The sequence below is a fragment of the Sminthopsis crassicaudata genome, chromosome 6 (genome assembly GCF_048593235.1).
Source record: "Sminthopsis crassicaudata isolate SCR6 chromosome 6, ASM4859323v1, whole genome shotgun sequence".
Classification (NCBI taxonomy): domain Eukaryota; kingdom Metazoa; phylum Chordata; class Mammalia; order Dasyuromorphia; family Dasyuridae; genus Sminthopsis; species Sminthopsis crassicaudata.
Genome location: NC_133622.1, coordinates 245,199,967 through 245,223,221, shown reverse-complemented (window position 1 = coordinate 245,223,221; position 23,255 = coordinate 245,199,967). Strand labels below are relative to the sequence as shown.

The window sequence follows — 23,255 nt, the reverse complement described above, 5'->3', positions numbered from 1 at the left end:
CAGGCATCTCTAAGACTATTAATAGAACAACTCCAGCACTGAATACCAACCAGCTCATCATTAAGAGGGATCTAGGGGCAGGGAGAAATGAGTCTCCACACTTGGCTGCCCCTTAGCCGTCCTCCAGCCCCTCCCCTCAGGGATCACCAGGCTGAACCTGACCACTGAGGGTGTGGAGTTATGGGTGTCAACCCAACCCAACCCACCTGTGGGTGGCTGGATCCAAAGGGAGCAGGTTAGAGCAGGAATCCAATGGAAGGTTCATTTCAAAGTAAAGGAAACTGCTTATAAACAAGGGCACATGGACCAGGGCTCTGTCCCTGGGGAGGGGGTAGTTGGGGGGACCAGTTTTAGGGTGGCTGAGCCTAGATTTACACCTGGAGTAGCCAAAGCCAAAGAGTTTATCCTAGCAACGATGGAGAGGTGCACCAAGGTGATCCCGGATCAGAAAGTCTCTTCATCACAGTGCTTCATGTCTGCAGGTGGGTGCTCCCCTAAGTTCAGGGATCGGGGTTCCAGAAGGGCAAAAAGGACTGTTGTTAGACCGGCTTCAGGGCAGGGCACCGCTTGCTTGGCCTTAGCTCTGGAAAACATGGTCTCCTAAAAGCTTAACATTTTTGTAAGAACAGAAAGGTAGAAATTGGGTCCTTGTTGTAGTAAATTTAGTTATTTTAATACATATTGCTTTAGGAATCATGTTGGGAAAGAAAAATCATGGAAAAAGGGGGAAAAAACCATGGGTGAGGTGAACAAAAATAGAAAAATATGGGAACATAAGAACTTGTATTGGTTTATATTCAGTCTCCTTACTTTTTTTACTGGATGCAGGTGGTACTTTCTTCTATTGGGATGGCCTTGGATCACTGAACCACTGAGAAGAAGCAAGTCTTTCATAGGTGATCATCGTCCATTCCTCCTGTTATTGTATACAATATATTCCTGGTTCTGTTTGCTTTGCTCAGCCTCATGCATGCAAGTCTTTCCAGGCCTGTCTAAAGTCAATTTGGTCATCATTTTTTATAGAACAATAATATTCCATTCCTTTCATGTACAACAACTTGTTCAGCCCTTCACTGGGACATCTTAAGACCTCCAAGTACAATAAGGAGGATAGATATTTGATTTTAGAGACAATAGAGAGTCCTTAGAGTTGAGGGAATAAATTTTGCTTTTGGAAGACGAGTTTGGGAGTTTTGTGGAAGAAGGATTAGGGTAGAGAGACTTGAGATAGTAAAATTATTGGAATACTCCAGCTGAGAAGGGATAAGGGCTAAAATAGCTGGTCTGCTGCAAGTGTAAATGAGGGGAAAGGACAAATGAAAGAGAAATATATTGTGGAATGACAAGATCTGAAGATTGAGTCAATCGGTGGGGTGAGACTGAGGAATCGAGGATGACCCCAAAGTTATAAACATGAAGGACTGGAAGACTGTTCAAGATTGGCCTGTTAGGATCCTTACAAGGGGCTAAGTCACTGGAATGAATGGAGACAATCATTATCTGATTTGGCACGGGTCATGATTGATCTGATTCTGGCCAGAACTTGAGAAAAGGTAATGCACTTAGTTCACACCTTTAAAGGAGTTCACTCATGGGTTCACAGGTGAGACTTCACAGCTTTAGAGAGCATATATAAGGAGGAATGGAAAAGCCTGCTGATGGACTTTGGGAGATTCACAACTAGGATTGACTTTTGGGACATTTATAAGCCCACCCACAAGCCCACTCTCTGGGAGGAAGAGTTCAGAGCCATTTCCCACTGCCACCTTTGTGCTGGCTGGGGACATTTGGACAAGAGCTCTTGGGAAGCAGGGAGAGAGCAAGGCCTCCAGAAAACTAGCCAAGCCCAAGTGAAGGAGAGAAGATTTTGGAAGAGACAACAAAGGATTTGGACTTGAACTCCTGGGTGCATTTGAGGTGATGATTGAAACTGAACTAAAGCCAAGCCTGCCTCCAGAAGCTCCCCAAGAAATCTGCTCCCAGAGAACGAGTACAATTTAGAGAAAAAGAGCATTACATTGGTCCTTGAGAATAATAGAGAAATTGGGGATGGGGAGGGTTGGGGGAAAAATAACTGAGTCCTGTTTTGGACAGGTGGAGATGCCTGTGGAACATCCAGCGGGCGATGTCTAGCAGCCAGTGATGTGGGAGCAAAACTCAGGGGTGATAGTAGGGCTCAACCCACAGAAGTGGGAGCCATCTACCCAAAGATGACAGAGAGCTTTTGGGAGCCGATAAGGTCACCAACTGAGAAAGAGTAGAGAGAGAAAAGAGAAGGCCCAGAATGGAGCCTCGGGCAACACTCACCTTTAGAGGGCATGGAATAGTTTAGTGGGCAAATCAGCAAGGGATACTGGGAAGAAGTAGTCAGACAAGTAGGTGGAGAACCAGCAATGGTACTCAAGAGTGTCAATGGCTGCCAAGGGGTTGAGAAGGAGGATGAAGAATATGTAGAGCTCCATGCCCCTATATAAATGTTTGTGCCCTGCTCACATTTATCCTAGGAGACTTGGATCTCTCCTTTGTCCCTATCACACATTTACACACGTTACTTTTTGGGATAGTGTGTGTGTGTGTGTGTGTGTGTGTGTGTGTGTGTGTGTGTGTGATGTATTTGTCCTAATAATTCTGAATCTCCTTGAGGCTGGAGACTGTGGTATGTTCACCAAGGATGACTCAATGACTCTTTGTAGAAATAACAAATAAACACACACACACATACACATACAGACATACACACAGACACACACACACACACACACACACAATCACAATGAAGGTAGAAGATATTTTCTATGATTCTCCTGGAGAGGTGGGAAGGTCCCTGCGTGTGCAACATTGTACTTTCTGAATTTTAAAATTTATTCTTGTTTTCTTTTTTTTTTTCTTTTTTGCCCCCTTAAAAATTACTCTGTAACATAGGCTGGATTTCTGAAATGGAGGGCAGGAGGCAGACACTGGAAGAAATATAGACAATGTAAAACCAAAAGATATCAATGCAAACATTGTTTTAAAAATTATTGGGTTGCTAACACATCAGAAATTGGCGGAGTGCCCAAAGGCCAAGACTTGTCCTTAAATCGAGGAAGACCTGAAGAAGGAGGTCCCCATCCATAGATACAATTCTAATATTAATAAATCTTAATATATTAATATATTAATATTAATAAATATTAATAAATTATGTGAAACCAAATTTCTTAACCTGCTGCTGGGGCCCATGTCACATAAGCTGAGCCCTGTCTTGTACGTTAAATTATACTTTTCGACAACTGTCCGCCGTCTAGATTAGCCTAGTTGCTATATTCATTTGTTACTTGTTTCTTTATTAATACCGTTAGAATAAGTTACTTATGTCAAGACTAGGGGGCGTGCTAACGGCCCTTAATATTGGGACCATAACAAGGATCACAAGGATAAATGAATTTTAGGACTTCCATTGTAGGCCACTGAAGCTTTGGAAGAACTGCAGAAGGGGGGGGGGGGGCGGCAACAACAACAAAAAAGAAAATGACCAATATATTAATTTATGGGTGTGTAGGGGGCATGTGGCCACATTCTGAGCTTTCAACTTTTGTGCTTCAAATGTCCCATCTCTGAGACGTATTTATTTTCCTTGCTTCCTAGGTGATTGAGGACAAGAGAAGGGAGGCAAGATGTCGCCTTTTCTATTCATTCCCATCTAAGATTGAGAAGTTTTGAGGACAGGAATTCTTTTCTGTTTTGTCTTTGTAGCAACGCCCTGGTCTCAGGTGCTTTCAGAGTGAGGCTGGCTACAACTTTGTCTTCCAGTCATGGAAATCTAGGAAGAAGACAAACGTCAGAATGGCTGGAGATGCAGTGGATGGCCCTGGTGGCTTTGATGCCAGATTAAGTTGTAAGTGCCCCACAGCCCCTACTTCAGTTGACTTCAGGCATTGAACCATGGTTCTCCCCCACTCATTCCACCATTTATGATGAGGTGGAAGGACCCACAAACCTACAAACAGTTTTGTGTTTCTGACAGTTTTGTGAGATGATGGAGACAAAAAGAAATTGAACAGCTGGGGGTCCCAAGGAGTTTTTGAATCTTTCTATCTCCCTTGGCACCTAATTTTTACTTTAAAATTTTTTTTCAATAGTATTTTTTCTTCAATTACATGGTAACATAGTTTTCAGCATCCATTTTGGCAAGGATTTGAGTTCCACTTTTTCCCTTCTCTCCCCAGTTTCCTCTATCGCCAAGACAACAAGCGATCTAATATAGCTTACACATGTACATTCATTTTAAAATGTCCACATTTATCGTGTTGTAAAGAAAATTCAGAACGAAAGGGAAAAACACAAAGAAGAAAAAGCAAACAAAATAAAAATGCTTCAATCTTGAATTAAGAATCCATAGTTCTTTCTCTGGATGGACATGGCACTCTCCATCTCAAGGGTATTGGAATCGTCTTGGCTCACAGAATTGCTGAGAAGAGCTAAGGCAGTCAGAGCTGCTCACCACCTTGCTGTCACTGGGTGCAATGTTCTTCTGGTTCTGCTCACTTCACTCAGCATCAGTTCATGGAAGTTTTTCCGGGCTTTTCTGAAATCAGCCTGCTCATCATTTCTTATAGGTCAATTATATTCTCTTATATTCATATACCATAATGTATTCAGCCATTCCCCAGCTGATGGGCATCCACTCAATTTTTCAGCTCCTTGCCACGACTAAAAGAGCTGCTACAAACTTATGTGGGTCCTTTCCCTTTTTTAAGCTCTTGTTGAGACAGACCCAGTAGTAAGACTGCTGGATCAAAGGGTATGCACGGCTTCATAGCCCTTTGAACATAGTTCCCAATTGCTTTCAGACTGGTTGGATCCCTTCCCAGTTCCACCAACAATGACTCAGTGTCCCAGTTTCTCCACATCTTCTCCAACGTTCAGCACTTTCATTTCCTGTCATCTTAGCCAATCTGAGAGGTGTGAGGTGGTACCACAGAGTCTAAACATGATTCTTCCACACATGCACGGCTATTGTATTGTATTGTTTTTATTGTTTCATAATCTCTTCACAAACACTACTTCCAGGTTATAAGTAGTAAAAGAAAACAAAACAAAACCAAAAAAAAAAGATATTACTGAAAATACGTATAACAGGAAAAATAACTGAACTGGGTAAAAATCAAGAACAGGAGAAAGCCTACAAGGTCCGGTGGTATCCCAGATATATTTCCGTTATTTAGGCCTTCAGGGGATCTATGAAATTGAAAAAAGGTGGTACTTATCTCCAATGGTCTAGATCAGTGGTCCTCAAACTTTTTAAAAAAGGGGCCAGTTCACTGTCCCTCAGACTGTGGGAGGGCCGGACTATAGTAAAAACAAAGCCTCACACTCTGTCTCTGCCCCTCAGCCCATTTGCCAGAACCAGGCCGGCCCCATAAAAGTCCTCAGTGGCCACATCTGGCCTGAGGGCCGTAGTTTGAGAACCCTGGTCTAGATCATAGGCTAGTCACACCTACTCATCCCTCCCACATCTGGTCTCTGTTATCCTGTGGGGTCCCAGAGCAAGTCCATCCAATGGGCTATCAGCCTTCTTCAGTTTTTGACGTCATCAGGTGCCAGAGGGACATGGAGCAGGATTGTTTGGCATTTTCATCACTTGCTGTTTCAGAAATGAAAAAGCAGCCTGACGTGTGGAGGGGTAATTGACTTGAAGTCAAGAAAACTTGGATTTGAACTCTAGTCTTTGACCCCAGTCAGCCTCTAACTGTATACTATTTCTTCCAGCCTCAGTGTTTTAGATACCCACATCACAGAGTTGTGAGGGTAACGGTAGATAATTTCTAGAAGGGGGTTTGCTACCCTTAAGGTGCTATGGAAGTGTCAGTGGTCAATCTTCCAAGAGAAATTGTGTGTCCGTGAGAATGGGGATGTAGGAAAGAGCTCTAGTCAGTACTGGGGCACAGACCCTGGTTGAAGTCTTGGGAAACCACCGTCTTCTCCCTCAGATTGCAGAAAGCATCAGAGGCGTATTCCCTGAAGGCGAAAACTTTGAGATGAATCATCAGAGCTCTCCATTTCTACATCCTGTTGGTATGGAAATAATGAATTATACCAACTTCCATGATTGTGCACCATATCTTCATGAATGGAACTGATAGAATAGCCATACTCAATGACGCTCTGTTGCTGATGACGATATTTATATGCGAAGCCAGCAGCATGTAAGGCAACCAGGCGACCAGATGCATCCAGTACTGGGGAGCCAGAGGATCCCGAGAAGAAGCTGGTGTGGTAGGTCAAGTAATCTTCAGAATTCATCATACTGTTTTCTCTGAAACGCTTGTGGCTGAACATGTGGACACATTTTGTCTTATTTTCAGGACAGTTTGTAGGATTAAATTCTGGCAAATTTTCAGGACAGTTGGTAGGATTACATCCTGGCTTCTTCCTGTCCTGGAGAACTGTCTGGTATGTATTTTCCCTTTCTGTCAGAGGGATCACTGTACAGAAGTCAACTTTCTTCAGCCCTCCTTGTGGGTGTCCAATAATAAAAACTGTGCCATCGTGGGGTGTTTCAGTGCTCTGCTTCTGCTTAAATAAACCTTTAGGAATTTCGTTTCCCTTCAGTTTTAAGACTGCGTAGTCAAGAGGAATGCTTGAGACGTCAAACCAGGCCTCAATAGCGTATCTTTCTTGGGACTCGAAAGGGTTTTCATCAGTGAAAGTCACAAATGAATTTTCACTAATTGCCTGAGCCCATTTTTGTTCTTCCACTTGTGTCATTATCAAGTCAAATACATGTCGACAAGTAAGAATGTACCGGTCCCAAAAGACAAAGCAAGTACCACTGACAGATTTTCCATTGTAGTTCACACATATATACCCAATGGAGTCAAGTAAAGTAGCAAGTGTCTTAAAGCTTTTGCATGTCATGGCATCCTCAGTTACTTTGCCAAATTTTTCATGATGTAGATGAAATAACTCGGTGCCTTGTTCCCTAGCCTTTTCTTCCTCTCTCTGAAAGAAATGACTAATCAAGTGGTTTTCCCTTGTGAAAAAGGTATATGTTTTTAAGACGTACTTTTTTAAAATATAGAACTGGCCTTGCTCTGGCTTCGATCCTGCAGGAGTTCGTTTCCTGGATCTCTTTGGCATCTCTGGCTCCAGAAACTTGTCATCAGCACTGGAAGTCTGTGCGCCTTCCTGGGTGGTATCAAGGTGATGTGGCCGTTTCTTTGAAGGGGGTTTTTGTTTGCACTCTTTTGTTGCATCCTTTTTCTTCTTCTTCTCCTCAAGGCCCTTATGATGTGCTGTTGGTTTATTTTTATGAACACACACCTTGAATTTTTGGTTGGCTACTTTTTCCACAGGGTAAGTTTTCACATAGTTGGTTTCATCTTTGACTAGTGTCCAATTGTTATCTTTCACCCAGGAAAGAAATCTGCCATCGTTGCTCAGAACGTCATATACGGTGTCTCCTCTGGTGCCAAAGACCAAAAGACTACCGTCTTTTTTGGCACCATAATTGGGTTTAACGATTCTTTTTTTCTCTATCCCCATCACAGAAATATAAAATGTGAAGCATTCTTGGTCAATACTTTTGTTGTATCGCTGTAAATCGTCCCGATTCTCGCTGCTCTTGTAAAATGTAATATGGAGATGAGAATTCTTTGGCAGACATTTCAGGGGCGTCCCTAAGTTCACATATGTATTAGAAACTCCATCTATAAACATTCTGTTTATAGACACTCTCATTTCCTCTTCTGGTCGTTCCTTCAGTGCTTTCTCCACAGCCTCGTTCTTTATCAGACTTTTATACACACTGTCATTGAGTTTCCCAAATACCTTATATTTATCTTCTGATTTTTTATTCTTCTGGCCTATCCTAATGAAAAATTCAACTTCCTTGTCATCGGTGACATCGGCCGTGGCAATCGGCTCATCCCATTTGCCATCCTCACTTGGCAGGGGGCTGTTGTTTCCCGGCCACTCCTTTCCAGGAAACGGGGTGAGAGAATGCTCCTGTGTTACCTTTTAAAAGACAAAAAAGAGAGAGGCAACGGATAGGCAGCACCCTTATGTCTAAACTGTGAAGAAGCCCAATGGATAGAGCACTTAGGTAACCGTACTTTGATTAATATATACTAATCATTACATTACAGAAATTAAAGAAACTATATTTACATTATTAGATTACATTGATTATGTTAAAGAAATCCTATTTCTACTTTGCTGTCATATCCTAAGCACTATGGGGCCTTTCCCTCAGAACTGGACCTAACTCTGTATTCCTTCCAGAATCCCTTAGAGCAGGGGTTATCTTGGATTTTGTGTTTGTGTCTCAGGGATAAGCTAAAAAAATAAACATATTTCATTAATTCATCTGGAAACAGGGAAACGATAGCATTTGTCTCTCATGGTTGTGGTAAGGTGAAAATGAGATATTTATCAAATGCTTTGGAAAGCTGAAAGGCCCAATATAAATGCTAGCTCCTCATTTTCTTCCTGTCATCATCATCATCATTACCCCGCATTGGCATTTGTTAGCTAGGTGACTTTGGGCACCGCTCTCGGCCCCTCACTTCCCTTACCGTTTTCAGCTATTCTCATCCAATATTATACAAGAATCTCTGCCTCCCAGGGTCGAGTGAGGACACCCGACACTGTGGAAAATGGAGAGAGTGCTAAAAACATAAGTTATGGAAATAATAATGATATGAGACTAGATCATGATATTGACAGTCATAGATAGACCTGTTTTGTTTCCATTGTATTAAATATATTTGGGTTCATAGCAGCAAATGCTAATGGAAAAAATCATGAAGATACACAAATAAAGCAAGGAATTTCCTACTAGATCTCACATTGAGGAAACTCCATCCAAACAGCAAAGCAGTGACGATTCTTCCATTTGTATTTTAAACAGTTTCTTGGGGCACAGAGAGAGTAAACTCCTGGCCTCCCAGTATAGACATAGACTTAGAGGCAACCCTTGAATCCAGGTCTTCCCAATTGGAAGCTAGCTCTTTCTGACTCTCTTATTGAATTCTATAAAATTCACATTTTTAAGTGTCCAGTGTGTGACCTGAAAAAGTCCAAAAAAAGTCCCAGGCCTTATGCAGAATGAGCTAGAAGTGAAGGATTCTGAACCTCATTCTGGTGACTCTAATTTAAATGATGAGAAGGCTATCAGTGAGTTGGAAATCAAAGCCTCTGGGAGATCTGAGGGGAGGGGCCATTCACTACTATGGTAAGGTGGTTCTCCACCTTTTTAACTAGGGGCCAGCTCCCTGTCCCTCAGACTGTGGGAGGCTGGACTAAGTAAAAACAAAAGCTCACACTCTGTCTCTGCCCCTCAGCCCATTGACCATAACCTGGCGGGCCCATAAATGGGCAGCATCTGGCCCCAGGGCCGCAGTTTGAGAGCCCCTGCTCTAAGAGAAGAGGGAATTTGAAGGTTGAATGGTGGGAGATTCAGCAGGTCCAGGACAACTGGTCAATGACTTTGAATGGAAGCTTGAAGGGAGAACAACAGTGAGGGGTGTATTCAGGACCATATGTTTCACAAAATGGTGTCTGGCTCCTCGCCCCAGGCAACTACAGAAACCTAAGCAGAACAGGACAATCGGAGCCCTGGTTCGCTGGTCTACACAGGCTAACATCACACCTACATACCACCTGAGACAGGGACACGTTCTGCTCATCCTCTGAGGTGGGCTGAAGTCGCTTCTTGTCTCCTCCAGACGCCATGACGCTCTTTTCAATTCAAGGCTGTGTTAAGGACAAAACAGATGGTAAGAATGGGGTCTCTTTCACAAGAACTTAAAGAGGAACAAAATCTGGGGTCTTTATCAACTGATTAACAGATATTAGAGAGGATCTGGCGGGCATGAGCCGGAGGAGCTGAAGGGAAAAAGGAAAGGAAGCTTCCTTTCCGGGCCAGACTGGAGGCTGCTCTCTGCAGGAAGGGAAGTGGCTCTCCACAGGAGGAAGAATCTGTCCAGAGATCTGAGTTGACACAGCAGATCTCCTCCCAGAGAGGGATCGGCAGCTTCTGGAGACAGCAGCACGTTACAAATTGGAAAAACAAAAAATCCTTTTCTCCCCAGGCTGTTACAGCGGAACTCCGGCCTGCGTTTCCTTAGATTTTCTTCACCCTTTGATCAGAATCTGGTTGGAACACCCGGCTGTGGTCCCTGTGGAGGAGAATGTCTCTCAGTTGTCCCGGGCCTTCACGGGGAAGCAAGAGGGAACCATTCTCTTGGGGATTCGCACAGCATTTCTTTCCTCTGTTTGTCTGGCGTGGTTTTCTGTCTGTTTCTTTCACAGGGTGGCTAACAGGGAAGCGTGCTTTTGCCTGTATACACCCGGACACCCGCAGTCCGGGAGTGTGGGGGTAAAGCTGGCGATGTGATGGTTTCTCGCAGTCACCCTAAGGATGTTAGAGGGTGCACGTGATTCGGGGAAAGGGGCCTAAGTTTCACCAGAACCCCGCAAAGGGGACCTCATCTCTCTAACAGGGGCGGGGCCCTTGCCGCGGGGCAGGGAGAGGAGAGGGCTGGCTCTGGCTCCGAGGCTGGTCCTGGGCGCAGGTGAGCTCCGAGGCCCCTCCCAGCCTCCCCTCTGGAACAGCTGGCCCCGAGCAGCTGCCGGGGCCTCGCTCCTCTCCCTGCGCCTTCGCAGGCCGGCGGAAAGGGGCCGGAGCGCGGGGCTCCGGGGCGCTCCCCGAGCCGGGCAGCGATCTGAGCGACGTCTCCTCCGGCTCCCCCGCCGCGAGGCACCGGGCCTCCACCGGAGGCTGCCGGGGAGCGGGCTCGTCCCCGCGCCGGGAGCGCAGTAGTTATGGATGGATTGCTAGCTTACCTGAAGCTCGCTCCGGCGCCTCCGCGCACAAGAGAACCGACTTCGGGGGCGCCCAAGCGTCCTAGCCCCGGAAGGGCCCCGCACAGCCTGCTCCGCTCCGGGAAACCCGCTGAGAGGGAGAAAGGGGGAAAGAAAAAGAGAGGCAACGGAGTGATCATCCGTCAAATTGGTGAGAACTTGGCGTGGACGGGCGAGAAAATTCCAGAAAAAGGGTGAGATCAATTGAAAAAAGAAAATGAAACTGAAGGTCTGGGGAGACCCAGCAGAGAGGAGGTCGCTCAAATCGACTCTGGAAGACCGAGGGGGGAGAGAGGAAGAATGGTTTTAGTCCCCAAACTCCCCACCCAGTATCTTTTTGAAAAATAGTTGTAGTGGAAAGAGCACCAGGCCTGAAGGCGGAGGACTTGAATTCAAGTTCACCTCAGATAGTTAATACTCACTAGCTTTGTGCCCCTGGTCAAGTCACTTAACCCCAAATGCCATGCCTCCCCGCCAAATTAAAAGTCACTGCCCTCACTGAGACCTTCCTGGGCACGGGATTCAGATTCTGCCTTACATGCTTCCTGTACCCCACACAGGCCAGAGGAATGTAGATCTCCTGAAAACAGAAACCGAAGTCAAAGCTTCAATGTATAATTCCGTAGCAATAAAAGCAAGAATTTGGTAGAAAGGAAAGATTATTTCCAGTAATATAAAAATATGAAATATTCTAAATTATAGAATACAACCTCGGGAGGGGAGGAGGCACGGAACTCCCTACAAAGGAGGAGCTAAAAGGGAGGTTTGGGGGAAGAAATTTGGCCTGCTGAACTTAAAAGAGAATTCTACTAAATTTTTATGTTTTTAAATCTCTTTTTCAATTACACATAAAAACCATTTTTACATTCATTTTTAATTTTTTAATTCTAAAGTTTCCCTTTCCTGCCCTCCTTTTGCCCTTATTGAGAAATTGATTTGATATCCATTATACATGTGCAGACATATAAAAGACATTTCTGAGTTAGTAATGTTGTGAAAGAAAACAGACTAAAAAAGAAACTCAACCCAAGAAAAAAATGAAGAAAACAAATATATGTGTATATGTATACACACATATGTATATACACACATGTACACATACACACATATGTATGTACACACATATATGTGAATATATACACATATGTATATATACACATATATGTATGCGTGTATATATATGTATACACACACACACACATATATATATATATTCTGAAGATTGCATCAGTTCTATTGAAGATGGATAGCACTTTTCATAAGTCCTTTGGAATCTTTGGATCATTGCATTGCTGAGAATTGCAGTCATTCATATCTGATCATTTTACCACATTTGCTGTCACTGTGTAAAATGTTCTCCTATCTACCAAATTTTAAAAGAATAACAATAATTCCTTTTCTTGCCTCTCAACCTCAACCCTACTTTTTATTTCATTGGTCTTCTCAGACCCTCTGTGTCATCTTTAAAGCATCTGCTCTTAGATTTCTTGGAATTCATTCTACTTCTCAGTGCTATAGTCCAGGATGCCTTCAATTTTTCCCACTCTAGACCCCTTTTTTTGCTGGAGAAATTATTATGTAAATATACATATCACTTGCTGATAGTAAATTATAATTTTGGGATCACCACATTCAGTTATGAGACCTTATATGGGGCTGAGATGCAGTTTAAGAAACTTTCCAAAACTCAATAAAAGCCAGGTTTACCTAAGGAGACTGGTCTGTTTTGATAGGAGTTTCCTCATCTGGGAATTCTTTATATCAAGGAAATAGCAAATGTAGTTTCTATCCCTCCTATTTATTTTTATTTTTTCCCTCCAAATGCTGAGAAAACTGGCAGAATATCAGACTACTTTTATGACATACCTAGAATCCAAATACTCAAGATGAGGAAGAATAAAGCAAAGAAAAAGAGCTATAGACCAATATAATAAATGAATATCAACTAAAACTTTAAAATGAAATCCTGCCAAAAACACTAAAATGATTTATCCAAAAATTAATTCATCAATAATAGAAATGTATAGGGATCTAAATATATTACAAAGATCACCTTATTTGATCTTCACATCAATCTTGGGATAGGTGGTATGGGATAGAGGAATGGACTGAGACAGAGGTTTAGTGGCTTGCCCATTTCCCATGGCTAGTAAGTGTTTAAAGCAAGTTCTAAAGCATTTATGTAGTACTTACTGTGTATGTTTGACATAGCACTAAGCAATAAAGATACACATAATTGGAAAAATCAATTCAAACATAATATTAAGTGCCTTTTTGATGTTTAGTGGAGTCAGACTCTCTTTGACCACTTCTGGGGACTTCTTGGCAAAAAAAGTGGAGTGATCTGCCATTTCCTTCTCCTGCTCATTCTATAGATGAAGAAACTGAGGCAAACAAAATTAAGTGAATAAGCCAGGGCCATTTAAATCCAGTCTTAAGACACATATTAGCTTTGTGATCTTAGCCAAGTCACTTATCTGTTAACTGCCTCTGTTTCCCTAGCTTTAAAATGGGGTTAATAATAGCATCTACCTCCCTGGAGTTTTGTGAGGACCATGTGAAGTATTTGAAAAGCACTGAGCAGAATGCCTGGTACATAGAAGGTGTTTAATAAATGCATATTTCCTTCCTTGCTGATAGAGGTAATAGAGAGTTTCTAGAATCTGTTGAACAGGAAAATGTCATGATCAGTCCTATACTTTAAGAAAATCATCTTTGTACTGGAGGTTATTATTACTTATTTTCTTAGGATTAAATCAATCACTGACAAAACTAATTTTAGGAAGTTTTGAAGGAAAGTGGGTATAAAGTGTGCTAAATATTCACTTATAAAGAATCTATAAATCTTTGTTGGAATGAAAGATAAATTGAGAAATTAACTGAAAAATAAAATTCAATGACTGGAAACCAAACATGTGAAAAATGTGAAAACAATTTCTTCCATTTCTAAATTATAAGCTGCATGTCTTTATAAAGTATTTTAATGATTTTATAGGGGAATGGCAATCTTGGTAGAGCTTTAATGAATACAGCAACAATAAAATTCACAGATCAGTGATTCCTTAAAAGGAATCTTTAAAATGACTAGGAATTGATTTGAAATTTTAGTTTGAATTTTAAGAAATGTTTTATTAATTATGAGATTATTAATTACAGGAGAAATTAAATGAAATAGCAATTCAGGAAAGTGCTAAAATAAGACAAAGTCAGGGAGAAGTTAAATTATTACTCTTATGAGTTATAATAATTCCTTAACTCAGAATTTAAAAGAAACATATTTGCCAAACCTGAAGGTTTCGAATATCAATCTGTGAAATCTGTTTTCATTGTAGTGTACAGTAATGACTTACTTAAAGTTGGAATAAGTTTATTGTGGGAAGGAATTTTTATTATTGGAAGACAGAGGTGTCTACTCACCTAGGCAACCATTCTTGTAAGAATATAAAATACATTTTTCCTGCATTAAAAAAATTAGAAGATAGAAAAAGGAAATTTCAAACTATCCTCAGAAAAAAATAAATGTGGATAATGATGGAGTTCATTTATTTACCCTCCTCTTGTTTATTAATTTAAACAATCAACCTGAGGACACCAAAAAAGTTCTAATTGGGAGTCCAGATTGCAGGTGAATCGCAAACCACTCCTATAAAAAGGAAAACTTGCTTTGGAATTAGAAAGTTAACTGTCAGTAAGTGAAATTCAAATCCATTGTTTAGTAAATTAAAACTGTAAAAACTTGTGCTGAAATCAATTGTTTAGTGAAAATAAGCTAATTGTATAATAAGGTTATAGGAAGTTAGGGAAAGAATTATTGAAGCTAGAACTAAATAAGAATATTAAAAAGATAGATTTAAAAAATCATGCTTTTTATTTACAGAATCCCTGAATCTCACAGTTAGAATAGACCTCAACATCATCTTTTTTCTTTCTTTCTTTTGATTAAAATTTTTTATTTTCAAAACATATGCATGGATAATTTTTCAACATTGATCCTTGCAAAATCTTGTGTTTCAAATTTCCCCTTCTTCCCCCAACCCTCTTCCCTAGATGGTAAGTAATCCAATATATGTTAAACATGGTCAAATATATGTTAAATCCAATATATGTATACATATGTATACAATTATCTTGCTACATAAGAAAAATGAAATTAAAAAGGAAAAAAAAGAGAAAGAAAACAAAATACAAGTAAACAAGAACAAAAGGAGTGAGAATGTTATATTGTGATCCACATTCAGTTCCCACAGTGCTCTCTCTGGGTGCAACTTTATCACAAGATCATTGGAACTTGCCTCAATCATCTCACTGTTTAAAGGAGCTACGTCCATCAAAATTGATCATCATATAATCTTGTTGCTGTGTACAATGATTTCCTGGTTCTACTCATTTCCCTCATGCAAGTCCATATAAGTCTCTCCAGGCCTCTTTAAAATCATCCTGCTGATTCTTTCTTATAGAACAATAGTATTCTATAACATTCATGTACCATATTATTCAGCCATTCTCCAACTGATGTCCTCTCTCCAAGATTGCAGAAAACATCAGAGGCATCTTCCCAGAAGGTGAGACTATGCTGAATCATCAGCACTCACCATTTCTACATCCTGTTGGTATGGGAATAGTGAATTATACCAACTTTCATCATTGTGCACCATATCTTTGTGAATGCATTTGGTAGAATAGCCATACTCAAAGACATTTGGAGCATGAGAGTTAGATTTGAATCCAGCAGCGTGTATGGCAACCAATCGACCAGATGCATCTAGTACTGGTGAGCCAGAGGATCCAGAAAAGAAACTAGTGTCATAGGTCAAGAAATCTTGAGAGTTCATCAGCTTTTTTTTTTTTTTTTTTTAACTGAAACTTATTTGGGAGAACAGAGGGCTACATCTAACACTATTGTCTCAGTAGTTTGTTGGATTGCATTCCAGCTTCGGCCTATTTTGGAGAAATGTCAGGTATGTATTTTCCCGATCTGCCAGAGGGATTACTGTACAGATGTCAATTTCCTTCACCTGTCCTTCTGGGTGTCCAATAATGAAAACTGTGCCATTACAGGGTATCTCGGTGTTCTAATTCTGCTTAAATAAACCCTTAGGAATTTAATTTTCCTTCAATTTTAATACTGTGTAGTCAAGAAGATACTTGAAACTTCAAACCAGGGCTCAATGCCAATTTTGGGGGGAGCACTCTAAAAGGTTTTCATCAGTGAAAGTTACAAATGAGTTTTCGCTAATTGTTTGGGCCCATTTTTGTTCTTCTATTCCATCCATTATGCTATTTAGTACATGTTGACAAGTAAGAATATACCTGTCCTAGAAGACAAAGCAAGTACCACTGACAGATTTTCCATTTTGGCTCAAATGTATATACCCAATGGAGTCAAGTAAAGTAGCAAGTATCTTAAAGCTTTTGGATGTCATGGCATCCTCAGTTACTTTACTAAATTTTTCTTGATATAGATTTAATTGCTCAATGCCAATTTTTTCAGTACTTTTTGACACTTTCTTAAAGAAATGACTAATCAAGTTCTTTTCTTTTATGAAAGGTATATATTTTTAAGATGGTCTCTTCAAAAAAAATGTCTTTCTCTGGCTTAGATCCTGAAGGAATTAATTCCATGGCTCTCTTTGGCATCTCTGGCTTTGAAAACTACATCCCTAATTGGTGGGGAATAGTCTAGATGAGTTGCTGGTTCTGGGATTGGCCAGAGGTCATAGGATCACATTTGGAAAGTTGGAAGAAACCTTAGAGGTTATTCTTATCTACTCCTTATTTTTGCTTCTCCTGCAACCTAGGAAGGGATATTGCACATACATACATACATTATATATATATGTATATATATATATACATGTATTATATATGTATATCAACAATTTTCATGCAAAGTAATCAATGTTATCTATTGTGAACAAAAAATGACTCTGAGCTCTATCTCATATCTTTGATTAGCTAATATGACAGAAAAGGAAAAAAAGGTTATTAATAATCAATTTATTATGACTAGCAAATAATCAGTAAATTGAACTCAGTGGTTCTCTCAAAAACCAAAGACCTCTGGAGAATACTGAATGCTTAGTTAGATTTGGCGATGGAGGTTGTCTCTGACAGGTAGAAATAAACTTTGATTGGTTACTAATTAATTATTGAAGGAATATTATAAGAGAGGTTGGCTTGTGAGACATGATGCAGATCTTGTGAGAAGTCAGATTATTCTGCCTCCAGCAATCTACATAAAAGAATCTATTTCTCAATTTTAGCAGAGATATGGGCCTGTATTCTCTTAGATGAGATTCTTTTCAAACTCTCCCTGTTGGGTGGGGTCCCACCCAATATTGAGGAGGAGGTCTCTGTCATCCTGATAGAGGAAGTAAAAACTTTTAAGGAAGTAAATTTAAGGAAGTAGACTTTTTAAAAAAAATTCTCTTTGGATCTAATTGATAAGTTGGTTTTTAATATTATAAGTAATACTTTTTCTTAATGACAAGTGTTGTAAGGGATGAGGGAAAATAGAGACATTAATGCCATATTGGTGAAGTAGTGAAGTGGAATGGCAATCTGCTCAATGGGCTATAAAACCATACCCACTCTGAGCAATACCACTACTGGATATTATCTCCAAAAAATAAAATATCAAACATTTTAAAAGGGCTTTTGTGGACACAATTCTTAAAGTTGCTCTCTTAGTGGTGGCAAAGAATTAGGAATTGAGGGGATAGCCATCCGTTGGGGAATGGTTGAACAAGTTGTGCTGTGCGATTGTGATGGAAAACTATTGTGTTGTAAGAAATAACAAACAGAATGAAGATAAATAGGAACTGGCTAAGTGAAAGGAACAGAATAATGATAACATTGTATACAGTAACAGCAACATTGTGCAATGATCAGCTATGACTTAACTACTTTCAACAATACAATGATCTAAGATGATTCTAAAGAACCTCTTATGAAAACTTCTGTTCATTTCCAGAGAAAGAACTGAGTCTGAATGCAGATTGAACCATAGTTTTCCTTCTTTTGTGTGTGTGTGTGTGTGTGTTGTATTTTCTTCCACAATGTTACTAACATGGGAATATGTTTTGCAAAAAATTGTGTGTGTGTGTGTGTGTGTGTGTGTGTGTGTAAACTTTCAATATGATTGTTTCTTTCAGTAATCCTATGTACGTTATATTGTGCTTTTAAGCAAGTGATTCTGGGAAAGGGGCCTAAGTTTCACCAGAACCCCGCAAAGGGGACCTCATCTCTCTAAAAGGGGCGGGGCCCTTGCCGCGGGGCAGGGGAGAGGAGAGGGCTGGCTCTGGCTCCGAGGCTGGTCCTGGGCGCAGGTGAGCTCCGAGGCCCCTCCCAGCCTCCCCTCTGGAACAGCTGGCCCGGAGCAGCTGCCGGGGCCTCGCTCCTCTCCCTGCGCCTTCGCAGGCCGGCGGAAAGGGGCCGGAGCGCGGGGCTCCGGGGGCGCTCCCCGAGCCGGGCAGCGATCTGAGCCATGTCTCCTCCGGCTCCCCCGCCGCGAGGCACCGGGCCTCCACCGGAGGCTGCCGGGGAAGCGGGCTCGTCACCGCGCCGGGAGTTCAGTAATTGCGTCACTGATAGTTATTGGTGGATTGACAGCTTACCTGAAGCTCGCTCCGGGGCTTCGGCGGATGGATTTACTTGGACTCAGCTAAGACTGGAAGAATCAATCCACAGGCTGGCCAGCTACGGGGACTAGGAGTGAGGAGGAGAATGACAGGAAAGAAAAAGAGAGAGAGGCAAAGGAGTGACTCATCCTACCTGTTGGAAGGAAATTCCCCAGCTGTTTATGTGAAGAGGTGCGTGGTTCTGGAAACACATGAGCTCTAAGGCCCACGTCCAGCTTCATCTTATGCTTCTTATCCCATTGTACTTCTCATCCTCAGTCCGTCCCACGGTTCCTCTTTGTTTTAGGCCACATTATTGCCTTTATTCCAGGAAATATTATAACTGGGGGAAAGGCAGACTTGGGGGGAAGATGTTCCTTTGACATGCAGTAGCTATGTGATCTTGGGCAAGTCACGTCTCCAGGTCTCCCTTTCCAGCTTTATCCCAGCAACTCACTTCTCCAGGTCTCCCTTTCCAGCTTTATCCCAGCAACTCACTTCTCCAGGTCTCCCTTTCCAGCTTTATCCCAGCAAATCACGTCTCCAGGTCTCCCTTTCCAGCTTTATCCCAGCAAATCACGTCTCCAGGTCTCCCTTTCCAGATTTATCCCAGCAGTACTTTCAGGAACTTGGAAAGCCATCTCTGAACATCATTCATTTGGGTGGTTTGACACCAGCCACTGATGTTAGAGATGGAAAATGGAAATGGTGGTTAATGGAAAGGGCCTACAAATAATTCATCGAGGGCGATTTACTCGGGTTCCCACTAGTAAATATCCAAGGCAGAATTCAAACTGGCTCTTTCTGATTCCAAGTCCAGCCGTCTCTCTATTCCATCATCTTCATTCCAACAGGAGAACGTATGAGAAAGTACTGAATTGGTTCTTTTCTCTAGGTCTATAGGATTTTTTTTTCAATGAAAAGAATAAGTTAATTTCTCATACTCATTTTAATCCTACACTTAGTGGCAAATGCCTCTTAAATTGAGTGCTTATGGGAGTAATCCTCATCCATTGGAGGTGGCAGGATGAACAATTGTGGGAAACATGTAGGCCCAGTCCAGAGGGCAGATCAGTGAGAGAGGGAGAGAAGGAGTCTCTTTTGGTAGGCAGAGAGGTTAAAGAGGAGAGCAATGATCTGAGTCCTAGATTTTCTCTCCACAAGGATCCTATGAGAACTCCCTCCTTTCCCTATCATCCATCCTTTCCCTTTTGAGAAGTCACTGTCTTTGATAAGATCTTCCTGGGCATGTGAGCCCAGATCTGGATTCAGATCCTATCTTCTATTTTGACTAACTATAGAAAATTCAGAGGAATATAGACCTTCTAAAAACAAACAAAAACAACACATAAAACTAAAACCTTAAATATACAATTGTATGGATATAAAACCAAAAATTCTAAAGAAATGAAGGATCATTTATGGAAATAGAAAATATTCTAATTTACAAAAAGCCAAATAGAGATCTTAAACAATCTAATTTCAGGGGGAAAAAATTGAACTATCTACAAAGTATTTACCAAAAAAAGGGATAGGACTTTGAGGAAGAAACCTTGTCCAGATGGTCTTAAAGGAGAATTCTACTAACTTTGTTTTTAAATACTTTTTCCAATTGCATATAATTTTTTTTTAATTTCAGTTTTTAAAAAATTGAATTTCAAATTTTCTCCTGTTCTCTCTTCTCCCCTCATTGAAAAGCAATCAGTATGATATAGGTTATACATGAGTAGCCACACAAAGCATATTTCTCAGTCATGTTGAATAAGAAAATAGACCAAAAAAAACCCCACAAGAAAATATGTTTTTGTCTGCAGATTCCTTTGGTTCTTCTACTACCATTTTCATCATAAGTCCTTTGGAATCCTCTTGGATCATTTTAATGCTGAGAATGGCAAAGTTATTCATAGCTGATCATTTTATAATCCTTTTACTTTATAGAATGTTTGTAATGCAAGAGAAAGTGAGGCAAGATAGAGATTAGGTTTTTAATATTTTAATAGTGGAGAATTTGGGCTAGTGAAAAACTAGCCAGCAGAATGGGACTCTTGTCTCAAAGCATCCAGCAGCAAGCAATTACTTCCAGAGACTTTTACAGGACTCCAGCTATCAGGGAAACAAAAGCAAAAAAAAAAATTGGGCAAGTGGCAATTTCAGAAAAGGATTATGATTCAGTTCTGACAGATTGGGAGTCAAGAAGGAGGTCGAGGGCAGGAGACAGGAATCTGGGACAAGAAATACCCAGGCATTTGAAATAAGACTCACTGGAATATGAGAAGGCCCAGAGCTTAATGGGGTAAGGAAAGGGGCCATGGCCATAAGATTTAATTCAAGGAATTTCATAATAATTCAGGGAAACTAAGGAATTACAATTAAGGGACACTGAGCTATTACAATTAAGGGAAACTGAGTCAGGGAAACTAAGATATTACAATTCTACTCTCTCTGGTGGATATTCAAATGATTGAATTATCTTCCCCTACATACATGGAGTATCTTTGCACCATGAGTCTGGTTGACGCTACCTGGAAGCCGATAAGGTGAACAAGATTTAAAAAGATGCAAGGACCTATGGAGAGGGCAAGGAAAGGGAGAAACAATGGCCTCATAAAAGGGATGTGATAAGGCTGGTTAGTCATGGAGAGGAATTAAACAGAGACTGGCACCTTCATCCCCTGATCCTGCTCCAGTCATCTAGACTCAAGATTCTTATGGACAAGAGCCAGACTTTCCCTGATTATCCCAGAGTTGTTAATTGCCTTCCTTGTTTAGGGCGGCACAGAGGCCTCCCTGTGGCAAGCATGTTGGGTCCTCTACAGTTCTAGAGCACCATCTCAGCCAGGGAATCCAGTTAGAGATGGACAATTCAACATAAGTTAGGTCTGCAGTCATTTGTGCACTTAACTCAGCATCTGTTTGTAGGGGGAGCAGCAGTACTCAAGGCAGTTGTGCTAACCCTTCTAGGATGGTTGTCCAAGGGATTCCAGGGAGGAGGAGAGTGGGACTTGAAATGGCTGCAACCTTCCCCACTCAGAAGAACAGACAGGCTAAGGAATACTCCTACTAGGATATAGAAAGGATCTGGATTACTGAGCAAAGTGTGGAAGTATGTACACAAAATTAAAGCAGGCAAACCATGAACTTTCAGAAGTCTGATACCAAACTGCAACATCTTTGGAGGATGCTGAAATACTAATTAAGGAAACTGGGGTTACAGGATTGGAGAAGTGGATCAGAAAGATTCATGGAGGCAGTCACAAGCTAGGTGCCTGTACCTTGGAGATTTCCAAGGATGATTTCTGGTTGTTTCCAAGAACAGGTGATCAGAAAATGGTCCCCAAAACTAAGTCTGCCGGGGCAATTCCAACAGAATAAAAGGATTCAAAGTTAAACCAGAACCAGCAATCACAGCCCAGCTAGGGTTCAAATATTAAACCAAGCAAGGAGTAACGGTGAAAAAGGACTGCTAGGAGGGCTTTCAAACTGAACTGGTGTGTTAGGAGGGGCAGTAGTGCCTGGGGCAAAGTGAAGAAGGAATTAGTGGCACTAGTTGTGGTATGGGATGGGCAGGATTAGGGAGGACCAAGGTTGTGGGAAGAGTTACGGTGGTAGCTAGAGAGATACCTATAATCTGCTACCTGAAGTTTAACTTTTGTCAAATTCACTTCCTTCTTCTCCTCCAGCTGCTGTCCCTTCAATCTAATCCCTAGGTGAGTTGTTTGATGAAGTTTTTCCCATTCTTTTCAGTGCTTTTGGGAAAATCCACCAGCTTTCCTGGTCCCTTATCTCTTATCCTCCTCTTTTGTTTTATGGCAGGAATCATCCAAGGGGGAATAAATAGGGCTCCAATTATCAAGTAGTCACCTCACATACAAGTCCTGAAAGTGATTCAAAGCCCCTATACATAACAGACTAGTAGAGTAGGGGTTTTCTACCCTGGAACTTATCCAAAGATCCCTCAAATAATAACATGTTCTGAAGGGAACATTGTGATCAATTAGATAATGCAGATACATACTATAAGCATTCTTTACAGCAACAGTTACCCAACTTTTAACCCAATATATTTTATCCTAAATCTTAAATATAATGTAATAGGACATCCAGTCAGAATGTGGCAGTCATTCATCAACCACTTTCAGTTCCCCCCAAATCAATGAGGCTCAAAGTCCATTAGGGGCAGGGGTGATGGTCTCATCTTCTGAAACTGCTTCATGCTGAAAATGGGTGAGACATTTAATCCTATTCCAGGGAGGAGGTGTGTGGTGTGGTGTGCTGGAAACATCCAAGGGCCTGATCCAGGTCCCAGAAGCAATACAACTGTAACTCGACAAAAATCTAGAACAGGAAACAAATCCAACAAATAAAAGTTAGAATTGTCTGGGATAGAAAGACTGATTCAAAAGGACTGCTATAAAATGTGGAAAAGACAATGTAGATTGGCCAGCAGCTTCCCATGTAAGGAAGCATGTTTGTCTCACAAGGCAGACAAAAGTCAAAGATGTGTCAGCTTCAGTCCCAATAAACAGCAGTTAGGTCTCACAGACAACTGTGTCAATTGTCCTTTCATTATTTTAGGAACCTTTAAAGAACTGAATACCTACAGACACAAAAATCTCATAACTGATAGATGACTAGGCTAAATTCTCATTTGCCTAATTATTCAGGATATAATGATTATATATAATCAGACTGGAAACATCAAGGTATGAGATAATTGAATTGTATGAATGATTTCTATTGACTATTTGTTTTGATCATAGAAATCATCCACAGGAGGAAAAAGCAGGG

General features: G+C 41.1%; 1 protein-coding gene, 1 long non-coding RNA gene and 1 pseudogene across 4 annotated transcripts; 1 reads left to right on the top strand and 2 right to left on the bottom strand.

The window, feature by feature from the left end:
- Positions 1 to 293: 293 nt before the first annotated feature.
- On the top strand, positions 294 to 4,136 carry LOC141545616 (uncharacterized). The gene is made up of 3 exons (XR_012483086.1): positions 294 to 482; positions 829 to 896; positions 3,628 to 4,136. It is a non-coding gene; the product is annotated as an uncharacterized LOC141545616 (long non-coding RNA).
- Positions 4,137 to 4,271: 135 nt separating this feature from the next.
- On the bottom strand, positions 4,272 to 18,657 carry LOC141545614 (serine protease FAM111A-like). Of its 3 annotated transcripts, XM_074272735.1 has the most exons (4): positions 18,465 to 18,657; positions 10,831 to 10,939; positions 9,643 to 9,738; positions 4,275 to 7,998 (listed from the first exon to the last, which is right to left on the bottom strand). In XM_074272735.1, the coding sequence occupies exons 3-4, from the start codon at positions 9,715 to 9,717 to the stop codon at positions 5,986 to 5,988; spliced, it is 2,088 nt and encodes a 695-aa protein (XP_074128836.1). In that variant the 5' UTR covers positions 9,718 to 9,738; positions 10,831 to 10,939; positions 18,465 to 18,657; the 3' UTR covers positions 4,275 to 5,985. The 3 variants fall into 3 exon arrangements, with proteins under 3 accessions (XP_074128837.1, XP_074128836.1, XP_074128835.1); XM_074272736.1 differs by lacking the exon at positions 18,465 to 18,657 and having other exon boundaries at positions 4,272 to 7,998; positions 9,646 to 9,738; positions 10,831 to 11,431; XM_074272734.1 differs by lacking the exon at positions 18,465 to 18,657 and having other exon boundaries at positions 10,831 to 11,430.
- On the bottom strand, positions 15,417 to 16,271 carry LOC141546253 (serine protease FAM111A-like; annotated as a pseudogene).
- Positions 18,658 to 23,255: the final 4,598 nt, after the last annotated feature.

Coding starts and splice junctions, on each gene's coding strand:
- LOC141545614 (XM_074272735.1), bottom strand. CDS start 9,717: ATGGCGTCTGGAGGAGACAAGAAGCGACTTCAGCCCACCTCAGAGGAT. Junction 7,999..9,642: donor ACGTGTCCCTGTCTCAGGTG/GTATGTAGGTGT, acceptor GTCTTTTAAAAG/GTAACACAGGAGCATTCTCT.